Raw genomic sequence first — 15,570 nt, forward strand, 5'->3', positions numbered from 1 at the left:
AAAAAAAAAAAAAAAAAAAAAGCCTTATCTTAATGGGTCACTAAGGAAACTTAACTCTAAACTATGGTATCATTTATTCTATTATAACTTAGGGCTGGTCTGAGCCTGCATGGCTTGACGTCTCACATGACCTTGGCCCAGCCCAGCCCAGCCCAGCCTAGCCTGGCTTACAAGTGTATTATGCAGTATAATGTTTAAGGTACTTTACCTTGTTTTAAGGTTTAAATGAAGAGAAATGTACTAAATTTGTATTTCTTTATCTACATAGAGATGTCCCAAAACCTAGCTTGTGGATAATTTGGTCTTTGAATTAGCTGATTATTAAGTGGGTGCTTATTGCTTACGAACATGATTTTTTAGTTATTTTTGCTTGGTTTAAGATTTCAAAGAAGATTGATAGATTTCAAAGAAGATTGATATCAATAGTTTTTGCTTGGTCCACACAAGCATACTGTCCAAACTCCCATTTGTAGATGATTTGGTTTTTGAAATGTCTAAGTACTAAGTGAAAGGGGCACGCTTGGTCCAACAGTAAAAGTGCGAATGTTGCAACCTGGTGGTCAAGCGGTCGAAACAGCCTCTTGACATTCTCGGGGTAAGGCTGCGTAGTTCTCGCCCCCCCGGACCTCGCAGGTGTGGGAGCCTTGTGCACCGGGTCACCCCCCCCCCCCCCCCCCCCCCCCACTTTTTTTTTTTCTCTAATTACTAAGTAAGTGAATTCCAAATTTTTATTCTCTATTTCATGTCTTCCGATAAGCCTCTGAAAGTTTCAGGTTCAGCTTCTTTTCTTGTTATTTTTTTCCACAGTAATTTGTATTCAAATGCTATGAGCCTGTGACCTTGAGCTTCATTGGATCATACTTTTTGCTGCACTGCTTTTGGATTAATTATTTATGAATTTTCTGTCATCAGGGGAGCTTTCTGTTCATGTCAGTTCGTTTGCAATTCTTACAAAATCTCTGCTCCCATTGCCAGATAAATATCATGGTCTCACTGATGTGGATACACGTTATCGTCAACGGTAAGTTCAGTGTTCTTGGGCTGTGATATGATGACCTACAGGGTGATTAAGGTTTCATCCTTCTTAGGTCTACTTCACCTTGTGGACTCAGGATTTTGTTTTCTACATCCATTTTACATTTAATGTTTTAAACTCATTTTTTAATTGGACTGTTCTCCTGAACCCTTGTCATTGGATATGTGGAAGTGTCATTCACGATAAAGGGCCATACTTTCTTAGAATTTACAAAATGTATCTGGACATTTAGAGAAACTGTGCAAGGTTAGAGTGAGAGCCTATCATGATGCCTCATAATGGATTGACATATCTAGATACACATGGTAGAACAATATAGGTTGTATGATCATTAATGCAAATTATTAGGTCAATTAAAACTGTATGCTGTAAATTATGATAAAGACGGTATATTATACCTTCCTTGCAGTAGAAAATGTGTCTTTGCTACAAGTTTGCATTAAAAGTGTGCTAAGCTGGAAGGTTTAATCATTAAAAATATTTTGATTTTTGGAATAAATGTACATTGTTGATTACCAGCAAATAACAGAATTAAAAGAAATATAATAGATGATCCTTCAGCCTTTTCTGAAATAAATGTTGGGTAATGTGTACTAGCTTGGTGGTGAGATATCTGATAAGCTCCCCAAAATTCTGTGGCCTTTGGAGTAACAGCTAGAAGCACCAATTGGAAATCAAGAAATTGTTAATATTGCCTGGTTGTTTACATCATCTTGCAGTAGAGAATTGAGATTCTGCAGTCTAGGAACCCTATTTCACTATCACATTAGGCACGAAGTCATTTTATGACCCAATTATCCCAAAAAATAAATACGATTCTTTAATTGGTGAGTTAATGTAGAATTTTGCCAAGCGTGGCCATCCAGAGTTGAAGCCTTTCCTTGCTTGTGGTGATGGAGGAAGCCTTACCATTTGAGAGACTCTCAGTTAGTGAATAAACATGTTTTGTATGAAAATAAGTAAGAAAGAGCAAAGCAATTTACTCAAGTTGCAAGACTAGATGTCGAAAACATTTAGGGCCCGTTTGATAACGTTTCTGCCGTTTCTGTTTCAAGAAACGGCAGAAACATAAATTTTCGTTTCTAGAAACAGAAACGGAATTGAAGGTGTTTGATAAGTCATGTTTTTAGAAGTCGATAGTAACCAATGAAAGAATGGCCACAAGTCGTTTCCAGAAACGGCGAAACAAGTTGAACTTATTTCGCCTAGGTCGTTTCTTGAACCATAAATAAGTAAAAATTTCTATTTCTATTTCTGAAAATAGGTGAAGCGAAACAGTTTTATCAAACGCTTTTTACTCCGTTTCTGCTGTTTCTGGATACAGAAACGGCAGAAACGCGTTTCTTGAAACGTTATCAAACGGGCCCTTAGTGTTCTTTTGCCTTTTGAATATATTTTTGGTCTTCTCTCTCTCTCACTTTTGGATCTATTATCCTGTCTTTTTTTATTTATTTATTTAAAATAAATAACTATGTCTACTTGAAAGAGAAGCACTACTAGATTAGCTTTTCTAATGTCAGCATCCTCATGGAATTCATTTTAAATTTCATGAGGTAGATTTGTAGCATGGTTTTCCTGGAAATATGGTGGTTGTAGGGATTGACTTATTCTTCCTCTTTAACCTGATCTATACTAGCGTTTTTATGTTTAGGTATGTAGATATGATTGCAAATCCTGAGGTAGCTGATGTGTTCCGCATGAGAGCTAAGGTGGGTCTTGTCCTCAAATGTTTAATGATTTACTGATCCATGAAAACAAGCTCAATTAGTAATATAGTATATACAAATTGCAAATGTGCCTTCAATGGCTTCATCTTTGCACATTTCTGAGTTTCTCTTAGATGACATAGATCTAAGAATGTAAATGTGAATATTCTTAAAACAATTATGAACCATAATTGCTTCAGTTAAAGGCTCTCTTTTTTTGTGGGAGGGGGGTGGAGGGAGGAAAGGATTGGGTGCATGCTTACCTTGATCCAGGATTACTTTTGCAGCTCTTAACCTTTGTGCTATCTCACCCTTTCTCCCATTATCAGTAGTGTTGTGTTTGAAGACATTGATGATATTTTATCTAGGACAGTCTCAGTGATGGGAAGAAATACCATTGTGTCAATTAAGTTTTATATGTTGTCCCAAATGATGGGGCTGCCTTAAAATTGATCCATTGGGAAGTTCCTAGAAAATATCCAAATGAGGCTGGCAAGGGGAGGGGTGATAGCAGGCACCCACTTGGCCCCCTCATTAATGGCAGGTATGATGTGGCCATATTCGGGTTAGAGTTTGCATGCTATTTGAATAACCTAGGGAGCCCCCTCTTCCCCATCTTAGCCCAGGGGTATCCACCCCAATTTCCTTGTAAAATTAGGGAGCACCATGCTTTTTTTGTGGGCTGGGTATGTTATTTGTTATACGGCTGTGCCCCTACCGAACCTGCCCCACCGCCATTCCTATAGCCAAATTGTAATGCTGCAGAATTTAAACTTCCAAATGATGATTTTCATGTAATCATTTCCCACTTATCAAATATAAGTGGGGAATCGGTAGGTCACCTTTTCATCTACTGTCCGTTCCCTTTGAATATTTGCGTGCAAATAACTTCTTCGTTTGCTCGGAACTTACTCCCAGTCGGACGATTCTTGACTTCATGAGGTTTTGGCAATCAGCTTCCCTTTGGAGGAGAGGAAAGCTTATGTGGCTCTATGTTTTTCTCTCTACAAACTGGAGTATTTAAGGGATTGGTTGTGATGTGACAAAGCTGGTTGAAATTGTGATGTTGAGGACATTCTAGATGGGCATCTATGTTGGCTGCTCTTAGTGGAATTTCACTATATTACTTCCTTAGACATTGCAATTCAGTCGCTTCTTTGAGGATGGTCTCCATGGAGGTTCCTGATGATTGGGTTCCCCTCCCCCTAGCATTATCAATTTAAATGTCGATGGGTAGTTGATTTTGTAATCCGGACATAATGGGTTTTGGAGGAGTCTATTGGGATCATGAGGGAAATTTTCTGGTTTTTTGGGGTTCCATTGGCATATCTGACTAACAGCGAAACTCAAGGAAATTATTGAAGGTCTTGAGATTTCCTTGGTTAATGAGTAGTTGGATATGATAGTTGAAGGAGATTCAGGGTTGGCAGTTGGTTGGCTGCAAGGCAAATTCTTTGGAGATATGCGCACTTGATCAAGAGAGCCATATTCCTTGTGGCTCAAGGGAGGTTTGCCTTGTTTTGGAGACTGAGATTAGCCAATGTTCTGGTGGATGGTTTCAACAGGGGAGGGTTGGACGGACATGTTTTGTACTTGGGCCCCTATCCCCTGGCTAGCCCCTCTACTGTGTTTCATTGTCTTTGGCTAAGGCCCGAGTCTTCTTGTATTTCTGTTGCTTGTCTTCTTGTTGTATTTCGATCCTCTTTCTAGCAATAAAAGTTCATTTATTATCTAAACCACCCACCCCACCCCCCCAAAAAAAAAAAACCTCAAATACAAAGTAGTCATGTATGTCGCTGCCTCACTGAGTGTACCAAGTAATATCCATGTGTATTTGACAAGGTAAAATGACCAAGCACATAGTGGTATCTCTTATTCCATTTGCCTGTTCATTTTACCTGGTCGGATACACCCTCTGGAGTAGAAGTACAAACCATGAGAAGCAATATTACCTTTTAACCGATTTTCTATTGTGAAACAATTTTTTCTGTAATGCTTATAGGATGTTATGATAATTTTGCTGCATTCTTAGATTGTTTCAGAGATACGCAAAACAGTGGAATCATTGGGTTTTATTGAAGTTGAAACTCCAGTTCTACAGGTTTGTGAGTGTCCTCAATATATAAGTTCTAGTATTTCCTTTTCATATTTGATTGATTGTGTAGTACCTTCCGTTCAATGCAATGCTAATTTTTTGGTATCCTGGAAAGAAACATTTATTTAGTTTCTGCATTATTTGTTATCCAATACCTTCCAATCCATTTTTGATGCAGCAGCCCTTCCGTGGATCGGCCTGAACCCATTTGTAAGTTTAGACCGGGATGAGCCTGGTCCAAATTGGTTTATGGGTCCAGTATGATATTTAGGGATTTATTTGGGGTTATCTTGTGATCTTTATTTTTATAGGAAGTAGGATTATGTAGGAGATTGGTTTCTTTGTTTGAGGTAGTTACCTTGTTTACTACAGTTTCTATTTTAGGATAGAGTTAGGAGTACTGTTCTTCCTTTATATATTTGATGTAACCCAATGAAATAGATTGAGAATGGAATGAAATATTGAGTTTTTGTTTTGGGTTGTAGTCTGCATGGCCTGAGGCAGCCGGTTGGCTGTGGTGCTCTTCTTTTTCTTTTCCCCCTTCCTTTGGTACAATTCCTTCTTTCTTCCCCTCTTGGTCCTTCTCCCATTTATCCTTGTTTCCTGTTGCTAGGGTACTTGTTGGTTGGGAAGCAGATCGCTGGAACTCCTTGTTTCCTTCAATTTTTGGGCTGATATATGGGGATTTGCTTCTACTTCTGAGGACAACCTGAACCATCAGAAATAATACTTGACACTGAGATCAGAGATTGTTGCTGGTTCCTCTGGTTACACTAAAGTCTGAACCTTACTTGCAGAAAATTTTCTGCTTTAGTTCTTGAGCCTTTGGTTTGTTTTTGGTGTGGTTTTGATAGAGAAAGGAATTTCATATGTCATACCTACCCTTAATCTTTCCTGTGATTTGGAGTCGTGGTTGAGTAGTTGCCTAGTTGGATCGACCACAAGGAGTCTTGCTACCCTTTTGCTATCTATCGTGAACCTAAGGTTGAAGAAGAATCTGGTGACATTGTCTTCTAGGTCACCATATCATCCCTTTTCAATAATTACCTCTACCCTTTATTTCTAATTGAGCTCAGATCCTTTAGTTATTTTAATTCCTAGTTTTCCATTACTTGTTAATTGATTACTCTTCTTCTATCCTTTCCAAGGGGGTGTTAAATTGCTTAAGGATAATAACTAATGAAACTCATTTGCACCAAGGTGAGACCGTGAGAGAGAGAGAGAGAGAGAGAGAGGGGAGAGAAAGATTTTGAGGTGGTTCAGCTTCTTGCCTACGTCTACCACCAAGAGCTCCTCCCTCGTGGATTTTTACTAACTCAGTATTGTCTTCCTAAGTGACAGTCAAAACCTTTACACAATTACCCTTCAAGGTTGCAATTGCACTTCTCACAATTATCCTTCAAGGTGGCAATCACACCTCTCACAATTGCCTTCAAGGTGGCAATCAACCTCTCATGTTGTGGATAACTCCATCTCCTACAACACAATTCTCTACAAAGAGAATTGTGACAAACCCATTACCTGGAACCAGTACCTGCAAGTGGAAGAGAGGAGAAAAGAGAGAGATTGAGGGAGAAGAAGCATAGGGTTTGTCAAGAATAACAGCCAATAGTTTGCAGTCCCCTCCCATTGTCTCTCTCTCTCTCTCTCTCTCTCTCTCTCTATATATATATATAAATTCTAGTATTACAAAAAGGCGATAGAATGAAGACTAAACAACTTACCTAATCTAACTATGAAAGGAAATAAAACAATAGAGTAAGTTAACTCTATCGCTAAGACTTCTCACGATAAGGACACTCCCCCTGTTAGCATATGGTAATAATCAGCATCACGACCACCTCTAACAGCCGGTTGATCGCGTTGCAGAAAGCGGCACAAGTAGATTTTGGCCATTTTTTCGGTTGACCTCCTCTGACACCTGGTCTACTGCCTACTGTTGTAAAGTCGCATTTGACTTGGTCGATGACCTTCTAAGTTATATGTTTGACTTTTAAACGCTCTCCTTAGGTATTTGGGCATGGCTCAACTATTACATAGGATACAGAAAACATATTACAATTTGGAACTAATCCTATGGATGATGAAGCTTGTCTTGATTTTCATGCTTGCTTCCAAGTTTTTTTATCTTCGAACCCTTGACTTGTTCATGACTCGGTGATGCTTCATGGTGTTAATCAAGGGTCCAACTTGCTTGAATTTGTTATTTGCTTGCTTGGTTAGACTCTTCACTTGTGAGATGCTTAATGAGCTTCGACTCTTGGCTTCTAGGATGATACTTTGACATCATTTAACAAACATGTTAGTGCTTTTAATATAATTAACACATATTACATAGTTGCACATAACCTAGTTTGCGATATTCATATTATAAAGCATTTAGAATATTCCAAGGTTCATCTTAACCACATGGATGATTTATTGCAAGGGTTTAGTTAAGAGGCTTTATGACAAGTAAAACAAAGACGAAATATGTGAGGTTTAAAGTATCTTCGATATGATACGATACCTTCAAATACGTATCTTTAATTTAGCCGACCGATACTATTACTTTTATCCTTGATCTTTAGCATATCTTAGTGTATCTTTGATATGATACGATACCCTCCTATACGTATCTTAAATTTAGCCGACTGATACGATGATCGATACTAATACTTTAATCCAGTAACTTTAGTTTACTGTGATGGATAACGATATGGTGACTATTGAGGAGAAAGAGATATCCCAAAGTGACTATTTTAGATATTTGGGATCAATCATTAGTAAAGAAGGCGAAATTGATGATGATGTGTCACATAGAATTAAAGTTGGGTGGACAAAGTGGAGAGGTGCGACAGGAGTCTTGTGCGATCAATGTGTCCTTGTAAAGCTTGAAGGAAAATTCTATGGGACAATCATATGCCTAACTATGATGTATAGGGCGAAATGTTAGGCAGTTAAGAAGTGGCATGTAGACAAGCTAAGTGTAGCAGAGATGAGAATGTTAAAATGGACGAGCGAAAAAACAAGGATAAAGGAATGATCGTATTAAAGTGGATTTAGGAGTCTCCCAATCCATGATAAGCTTCAAGAAAGTCATTTGAGGTGGTATGACCATGTTCAACGAAGGCTTGCGGATGCCCCAGTAAGGAGTGATCTGACCTAGATAAAGGGATCTAAGAGAGTTAGGGGCAGGCAAAAAATGACCATAGGGGAAGTTATGAGGAAAGATATGCTCAGTTTAGGCATTGTCTCAAGTATGGCCTCGAATAGAGTGGATTGGAGGGCTAAAATCCATTGGCGGACCCATCTAGCTGTGTTCTACTTCGTTATTGTTTTTGTCTGTTTTTGTCTTTTGCTTCCTTTCACTTTTACCCTTTCTCTTCTTTGTCCTTGCTTGGATCCATGTAGCCGATCCGATTAAGTTGGGAGAAGGCTTTGTTGTTTGTTGTTGTTTAGTCAAGGGGAACTGATCATTATAGAAGGTGACCTAAATGATAATGTTCAGAGTGACTTTAGAGGCTATGAAGGTGTTTATAGAGGCTATAAAGTCGGGGAGAGGAATGAGAAGGGGACCTCAATTTTAGACTTTCCGGTAGCCTGTGATCTTCCCATTGTGAACACTTTCTTTGAAAAGAGATGAACATCTAGTTACCTACAAAAGAGGGCACCAAACCAGCCAAACAGATTTCTTCCTAACCAGAAGGGCTGACAAAGTTTTGTGCAAGGATTGTTATATTATACCTAGAGAGAGCCTAACCACTCAACATAGACTGGTAATCCTGGATATATGCCTTAGTACGCAAAAAATGTAGGATAAGGGAACATATTTGCCCTAAGGCAAAGTGGTGGAGATTAAAAGGAGATTCCCTAGATATATTTGTTGATAAAGTGGTCAAACAAGGAAAGTGAGACTCTGAGGGAGACATCAATATGATGTGGAATGAGATGACATATATTAAGTAGGATGCTAAAGAAGTTCTAGGGGTAGCGTCGGGTACTTGTCAGGCCCTTAAGTAGACTTGGTGATGGGGTGACGAGGTCCAGAAAGCCATTAAAACTAAGAAAGCTAGTTTCAAGACATGACAAATGACTAAGAGACAAGATAAAAGAAGTATAATGTTGCTAAAAACGAAGCTAAGAAGATTGTGGGGATAGCAAGGGTGAAGAAATATGAGGATCTATATAATAATTTGAACACTAAGGGGAAAAACCTATCTATAAGATAGCTAAAATGAGAGAAAGGAGCAGTGGAGATTTTGACCATGTGATATGTATTAAAAGTGAGGATGGTAGAGTCATAGTAAGGGATGAGGACATCATGAAGAGATGGGAAAAGTACGTTGATCTACTAAATGGAGACACTTCGAGTACGAGTGGCCAAAAGAATGCATTACCTATTAAGACACTACATGCTATAGATATATGCAAGAGGTTGGCATGGCTTAAGCCTTGAGAAAGATGAAAGTAGGCAAGATACCAGGTCCTGATGAAGTCCCAATAGAGGTGTGGAAGATTTTAAGGCATGGCTTAAACCTTGAGAAAGATGAAAGTAGGCAAGATACCATGTCCTGATGAAGTCCCAATAGAGGTGTGGAAGATTTTATGATTATGTGGAGTATCTTGGTTAACCAGTCTTTTTTAACAAGATTTTTTAATACAAAGAAAATGCCAGATGGTTGGAGGAGAAACACCGTAGTCCCGATCTACAAAAATAAAGGTGATATTTAGGGCTGCAATAACTATGAAGGCATAAACTAATGAGTCATACTATGAAATTGTGGGATAAGATTATTGAAGCCCACCTAAAATGAAAAACTACTAACTCGGAGAACCAATTTGGTTTTATGCCTGGTAGATCCACTATAGAAGCTATTTACTTAGTCAAGAGGCTCATGGAAAGATTTAGAGCCTAAAGAAGGATCTCCATATGATCTTTATTGACCTAAAAAATCCTATGACATAATCTCTAGAGAACAAATCTGGCATGTACTAAAGGAGAGGAGGTATCGAGTAAATATGTTAATATAATTAAAGATATGTATGAGGATGTGGCGACTAGCGAGAACTATAGGAGGGCAAGGAAGGGATTTCCCAGTTACAATTGGGCTACATCAAGTATCTGCTTTAAGCCCTTAATTGTTTACTCTTATCATGGATGATTTAACGATGGACATTCAAGACGTGGTCCCGTGGTGTATGTTCTTTGTTGATAATATTGTGTTAGTAGATTAGACAAAAGCTGGGATTAACACTGAGTTAGAGCTATGGAGAACAACCTTGGAATCAAGAGGTTTAGGATAAGTAGAAAGGAGACGGAGTATATGATATGTAACTTTAGTCACACTATGATGGGTAATGATATGGTGAAGATTGAGGAGAGAGAGGTATCACAAAGTGATCATTTTAGGTATCTGGGATCAACCATAAATAAAGAAGGTGATATAGAGGATGATGTTCCACTAAGAATTAAAGTGGGATGGAAGTGGAGAGGCGCGTCCAGAGTGTTGTGACCGATATATTCCTTTGAAGCTTGAAGGAAAGTTCTAGAGGTCAATTAGTACACCGACTATGATGTTCAGGGCGGAATGCTAGGTAGTTAAGAAGTGTCATATAGATAAGCTATGTGTAGTAGAGATGAGGATGCTGAGATAGATGTGCGGCAAAACTAGGAAGGATAAAGTTAGGAATGATCATATTAGAGCTGATTTGGGAGTTGCCTTGATTCATGACAAGCTCCATGAAAGCCGTTTGAGGTGGTATGGCCATGTCCAACGAAAGCCTAAGGATGCACCAGTTAGGAGGAGTGATCTGATTCAGATTGAAGTATCTAAAAGAGCTAGGGGCAGACCCAAAATTACCATAGGAGAAGTAGTGAGGAGAGACATGCATAGTTCAGGTCTTGTCCCAAGTATAACCTCAAATAAATCTGATTGGAGTGCAAGAATCCATGTCGCCAACCCCATTTAGGTGAGATTATTTGTTGTGTTGTGTCCCTTCCCTTTTACTTGTATTTTAATTTTGCGGTCTTTGATCGAATCCACGTAGCCGAACCCAATTAATTTAAGGCTGAGTTGTTTTTGCATCTTAACTACATACTCATGTTTGTTATCATCTAAACACAAGACAAAATCTGATTGGGCTGCTTTTAATATTTCTCCCTATCCTTATCTATTTGAAAAGGGGAGGGGATTCAAGATACGTGGTAGGAGGAGTGGATTCTTGTTAGGTGCTGTGTTTTCTTCTTCTTCTTTTTATTTTATTTTTATTTATTTTTATTTTTTTAAGGGAGGGGGTGAAGTGGGAGGGAAGTTGGTTTATGTAGGGTGCTGCAGGTTTTGGCTGTTTGACTTTATCCTCTTTACTTCTTGGGCCTGCTGCCTTGCCTTCTCCTTTTCCTTGTTAAAATCTCATTCTCTCTCTCCTCTCTGCATATTTGTTCCCCCTAAAGACTTGTACATGCATAAATTTAAAACATTTTGACGTACGTTTTGAGTTGTATTAGGATTTTTTAGTTTGTTTTGGGGTTTAGTTCTGAATCTGCATATGGGGTCAATTGATGTAAACAGTTCTGTCCTTGAATTGTGTTTTGTGGAGTTTTTTTTTTCCCTTGTTTTCTGACTGTTATACTGTCAGAGTGATTCTCTACTGATATTCCTTAGGCTTTTGTTGGGTATTAACATTCCGTTCACCCTATTTTGTTTCTTTAGATTTGATGAGTTTGGCCAAATTTCTTATGAAAAACTTATCCGACAAGTAAACTATGACTCCCAAATTTTGCAGCCAACTACAAATTGTGCTCCCCCCCTCCCCCCTCCCCTCCCTCCCCCTCCCCCTCCCCAAAAGAAAGAAAAAACCTAATGTACAACTCAATCTTTTTTACCCCCTTTTTGATAAGATGTATGATCTAATTTTGAAAATTCAGTAGAAAGAACTTGTAAATCTTGTTATGTATTTTGTGGCTCAGTTAGCTAATGTGAAGATTTTCGGAGTAGAAGCTATTTTGTAATTGTTGTTACACATTATCTAAGACTTCATCTCATCTCTGTTTTTAACTGGTTTTATCAACTAGGGAGCAGCTGGTGGTGCAGAAGCTAGGCCATTTGTTACGTACCATAATTCACTTGGAAGGGATCTTTATTTGAGAATTGCAACTGAGCTCCATCTAAAGAAAATGCTGGTGACGCTTCACATTTAGCCTTCCAAATTTATATATGTTGAAGTTCTCACTCAATATAATATTTAGTTCGCTAGCGTTGAGATAATTAATTGATCAATACAAATTGTTGGTCAGGATTGTGTCTTATGGCAGCTAATAACTCTGCAACTTTTAACTGCACATGAAACTGGAATAAACTGGCATCATTGAACAGAAGAAATTTAGGGAACAGGCTAAGTTTCATTTACCTGGTCACTTGACTGCTGTAGCACAGTCCTGAATTGAAGTCAAATGATATCCTTTGTTAGGTATCAAAGTAGTTCTAAAATAACTATTTACTGAAATAGGAACTGACTATCTACAGACCTTCAGCTTACTCTTATATTAGAATAGATATCTTAATTTCATCACTGGTTATTGTGTAAAGTCCTCTTTATGCTTTCTTTTAACTTTTAATAGAACTACTGAGTTGGTTACCTCAAAGGAATCTGATGCAGATTGCAGCCGGCAAGAGAAGGAAGAAAGGGGTCATCTGCAGTTTGTCCTGGTTCATCATTGTACCAGTTTTATACCCAAACCATCCCTTGCATGTGGAGATCTTTAGATTACTTAAAATAGGACTTCTGGGACCCGGTTTGATGAATTGATGGTGTTTATAGGCTTGCGGTTTCTAGAATTCCTGGAAATCAGGAATCTTATCTCTAAGACACTTTGCGGTTCTAGAGTTCTAAATTCTAGGAACCTTATCTTCAGTCTGATCGTGGGTTCTGATTAAGACTCTTTGTTTCTTTTTTATTTACTATTCTCTTGTTTAGTCAAGCTGGGACACCTCTTGTAAGTAGCCGGCCTTGTTTTAATTTCCTTTATTAGAGTCCTAGGCTGTCAAGGATCCTCTCTTTCTAGGCTGGGTATTTGGAGTTTCCTTTTTTTATTTCTGTTAGTCTTGTTTTCGTTATTTGATCATAATTGGACTTGGGCTGCCCTGTATAGGTTGTGATAAGATCTTAGTCCATGGTTTTTGATTGATGAAGTAGAAGCTATCAGTTTTTGTATCTGATTTTCAGGCTTTATTTGGTAGATTTCTCGAGTTGTTCAGTGGATTCAGAGTGTCTTCCCTGCTGTGGATTTAGTAGATATTCTGGTGGATTCCAGAAGTAATCAGGTGGAATCCTGATCTCTATTCCCGCAGTTAGCTCTTATCAACTGAACAGGTCAGTATATCGTTCTATTTGATCCTGCACATCATAGCTGTCATGGCATTTGGGTAACCCAAGGCATTGGAGGGTGCCTGGACATGTAGGTGACACCAACATGGCGCCTAGACGTCCCCTTGGTCAAAGGGCACCTGGATGCCTAGGCAACGCCTTGACAACTATGCTCTGCTGTTTTAGAAGTTGATTTATGGTAAGTGGGTCTGTATTGGTCATCCTTCAGTCAAGGGGTTTATGATAAGTTACAAGTCAAGGTTTGTATAGGGATATTATCCCCCATAAGTTGACTTAGGAGATCGTTTGGTAGTATGAAGTGTGCAGAAAATGTCAGTTTTATTTTGCAAATATTCATTCCCTCATCTAGTTCATAAGCATTTAGTATCAATATCTGATCTCTGTCTGGAAATTATAGGTAGGGGGTTTTGAAAAAGTTTATGAGATCGGTCGTATATTCAGAAATGAAGGAATTTCAACCCGCCATAACCCTGAATTTACCACTATTGAGGTAACATCTCATTCTTTTTCCTTCAATTATTTCAACTATGCATTTATTTAGTTTTCCTTTGTACAAAACGCTGATGGTAGCGAATAATTTTGGATTTCTGTAGAAAAAAAAAAAAATACATTGACTGGTATTTAGTCTGACTATGATGTTAGATGTATGAAGCATATTCCGACTATCAAAGGATGATGGACATGGCTGAAGAAATCATTGTTCAATGTGCTCTTGCAGTTCATGGGAATCTTACCATTGATTATCAGGTAAAATTGTTAAATATTTTGCTCCCATTATTCAATTCTGTGTCCTTACTTGATCACATTCTTGTGGTCACCATATATTATTCATCATTTATTAGAAGTCCATTTTCTTTCCACTCAAGTATTTGGTGCTGTTTCACCAAAAAAAAATAAGTATTTGGTGCTAGTGACAGTTTTTCTTTATTGTGCACCATTGTTCACTGAATTTTGATGCGATTTTATCCTATTTCGTGCTGAAGATTGATAAAATTTCCTACTAAAAAGCTCAAGCTGTTCGGTGGAGAGGGCCAACTGGTATATGAAGGGCATCCAAGCTGCTGCCCCTCTTTTGTGTGCCAGTACACGTAGCATGTGTGGCCCCACCTTTGGGTGGCTGTACACATGTATCATTAACATAGTGGGTCTTGATGGCTCTTAACACCATGTTGAATTATCCAACCCAAATTCTTAAGCTGTTAGGTGGAGAGGCCCAACTGGTATGTGAAAGCATCCGTGGTCCCAAAGTTTGCCTATGTGGGATTATTCCCAATAAAGATATGCTTGGGACAAAATCTTTTTCTTTATTCATTTTTTTAATAGGCTTGGAACTTCAGAATCTGTTCTATGTTTTCTGCATCTATCTGGTTGAAAGAAGATAACTAGTTAGCATAAGCACTGCATTTTTTGCTGTCTAGCCATCAGCTGATTTCCTTTTCCCCCTTTGTCTAATTTAGTGTTTCAATTCACGTAGAAAATCAATAAATATATTTCTTATCATTTCTTCAATGTTGTGAAAGTAAGTGTATGAGGAGTTGTGGTTGTTGTACTTGCTTTAAATTTCAGGGGATGGAAATATGTCTGCAAAGACCATGGAGGAGGGAAACCATGCATAATCTTGTCAAAGAAGCTACTGGAATTGATTTTAATGACATGAGGGGGGATATTGAAATTGCTAAAGAAGTTGCTTTGAAGGCTCTCGGAGTTGGCCATGATAGCAAAGAGAAATCTTCCATCGAAGCATGCCCATCTGTGGGCCATGTCCTTAATGAGGTGGTTCATCTACATGTTTTTTCAATTTTCGCTTTAATACCATAATTGGGATTTTTTTTTTTTGGACTTTTGTTTCGTTACTGATTCTGTTTCAAATTGGTCCACTTTTTTGTGCACTGGGAGGTTTCTCTTTTTCACATTGATATGAATCGTAATTATTCTGCAATTACTATGTTTTTTGTTATGGCACCGTCAGAATTCAACCATAATCCTAAATTATTTGCCACTAAACTCACCTATATTCTTGCTCTTTTCACCTACACCTGCCATTTTTGTCAAGTTACCACCAGTGACCTCATTCATTTACTGGGTAGTATCATCTACAACTTCCTTGCCCATCTTAAATGTTCTTTTCTATTGGGAATCCCTACTTCTTCCATTGGAAATTATAACCCCTCTTGGCCTTGGGACTGTAGTCTGACCCTTCTCTGCATTTGGTACATTAGAATTTAGAACCGCCTTTAGGCTTACGGCCCATTTCTCCTTTCTAGTCCTCCGGCTCCGTTTCAGCAACAGTGATAATTTTGTTCATCTCTATTTACAGGAAATTGTTTCCCTCGTCAATCTCATTCAAAATTTGAAATGTTTCCATT

At 38.4% G+C, this 15,570-nt stretch overlaps 1 protein-coding gene across 3 annotated transcripts in view; it reads left to right on the plus strand.

The window, feature by feature from the left end:
- The window catches only part of LOC122075758 (lysine--tRNA ligase, chloroplastic/mitochondrial), a 37,643-nt gene that overhangs the window by 13,202 nt on the left and 8,871 nt on the right, over positions 1–15,570 (plus strand). The window contains exons 5-11 of one of the 3 annotated variants that reach the window (XM_042640909.1): positions 913–1,021; positions 2,688–2,745; positions 4,775–4,843; positions 11,892–11,999; positions 13,602–13,694; positions 13,847–13,951; positions 14,771–14,977. In XM_042640909.1, coding sequence (XP_042496843.1) covers positions 913–1,021; positions 2,688–2,745; positions 4,775–4,843; positions 11,892–11,999; positions 13,602–13,694; positions 13,847–13,951; positions 14,771–14,977 — 749 coding nt within the window. The remainder of the gene's footprint in view (positions 1–912; positions 1,022–2,687; positions 2,746–4,774; positions 4,844–11,891; positions 12,000–13,601; positions 13,695–13,846; positions 13,952–14,770; positions 14,978–15,570) is intronic. The other 2 variants (XM_042640910.1, XM_042640911.1) reach the window with 2 other exon arrangements.

Source organism: Macadamia integrifolia, chromosome 4 (genome assembly GCF_013358625.1).
Source record: "Macadamia integrifolia cultivar HAES 741 chromosome 4, SCU_Mint_v3, whole genome shotgun sequence".
Classification (NCBI taxonomy): domain Eukaryota; kingdom Viridiplantae; phylum Streptophyta; class Magnoliopsida; order Proteales; family Proteaceae; genus Macadamia; species Macadamia integrifolia.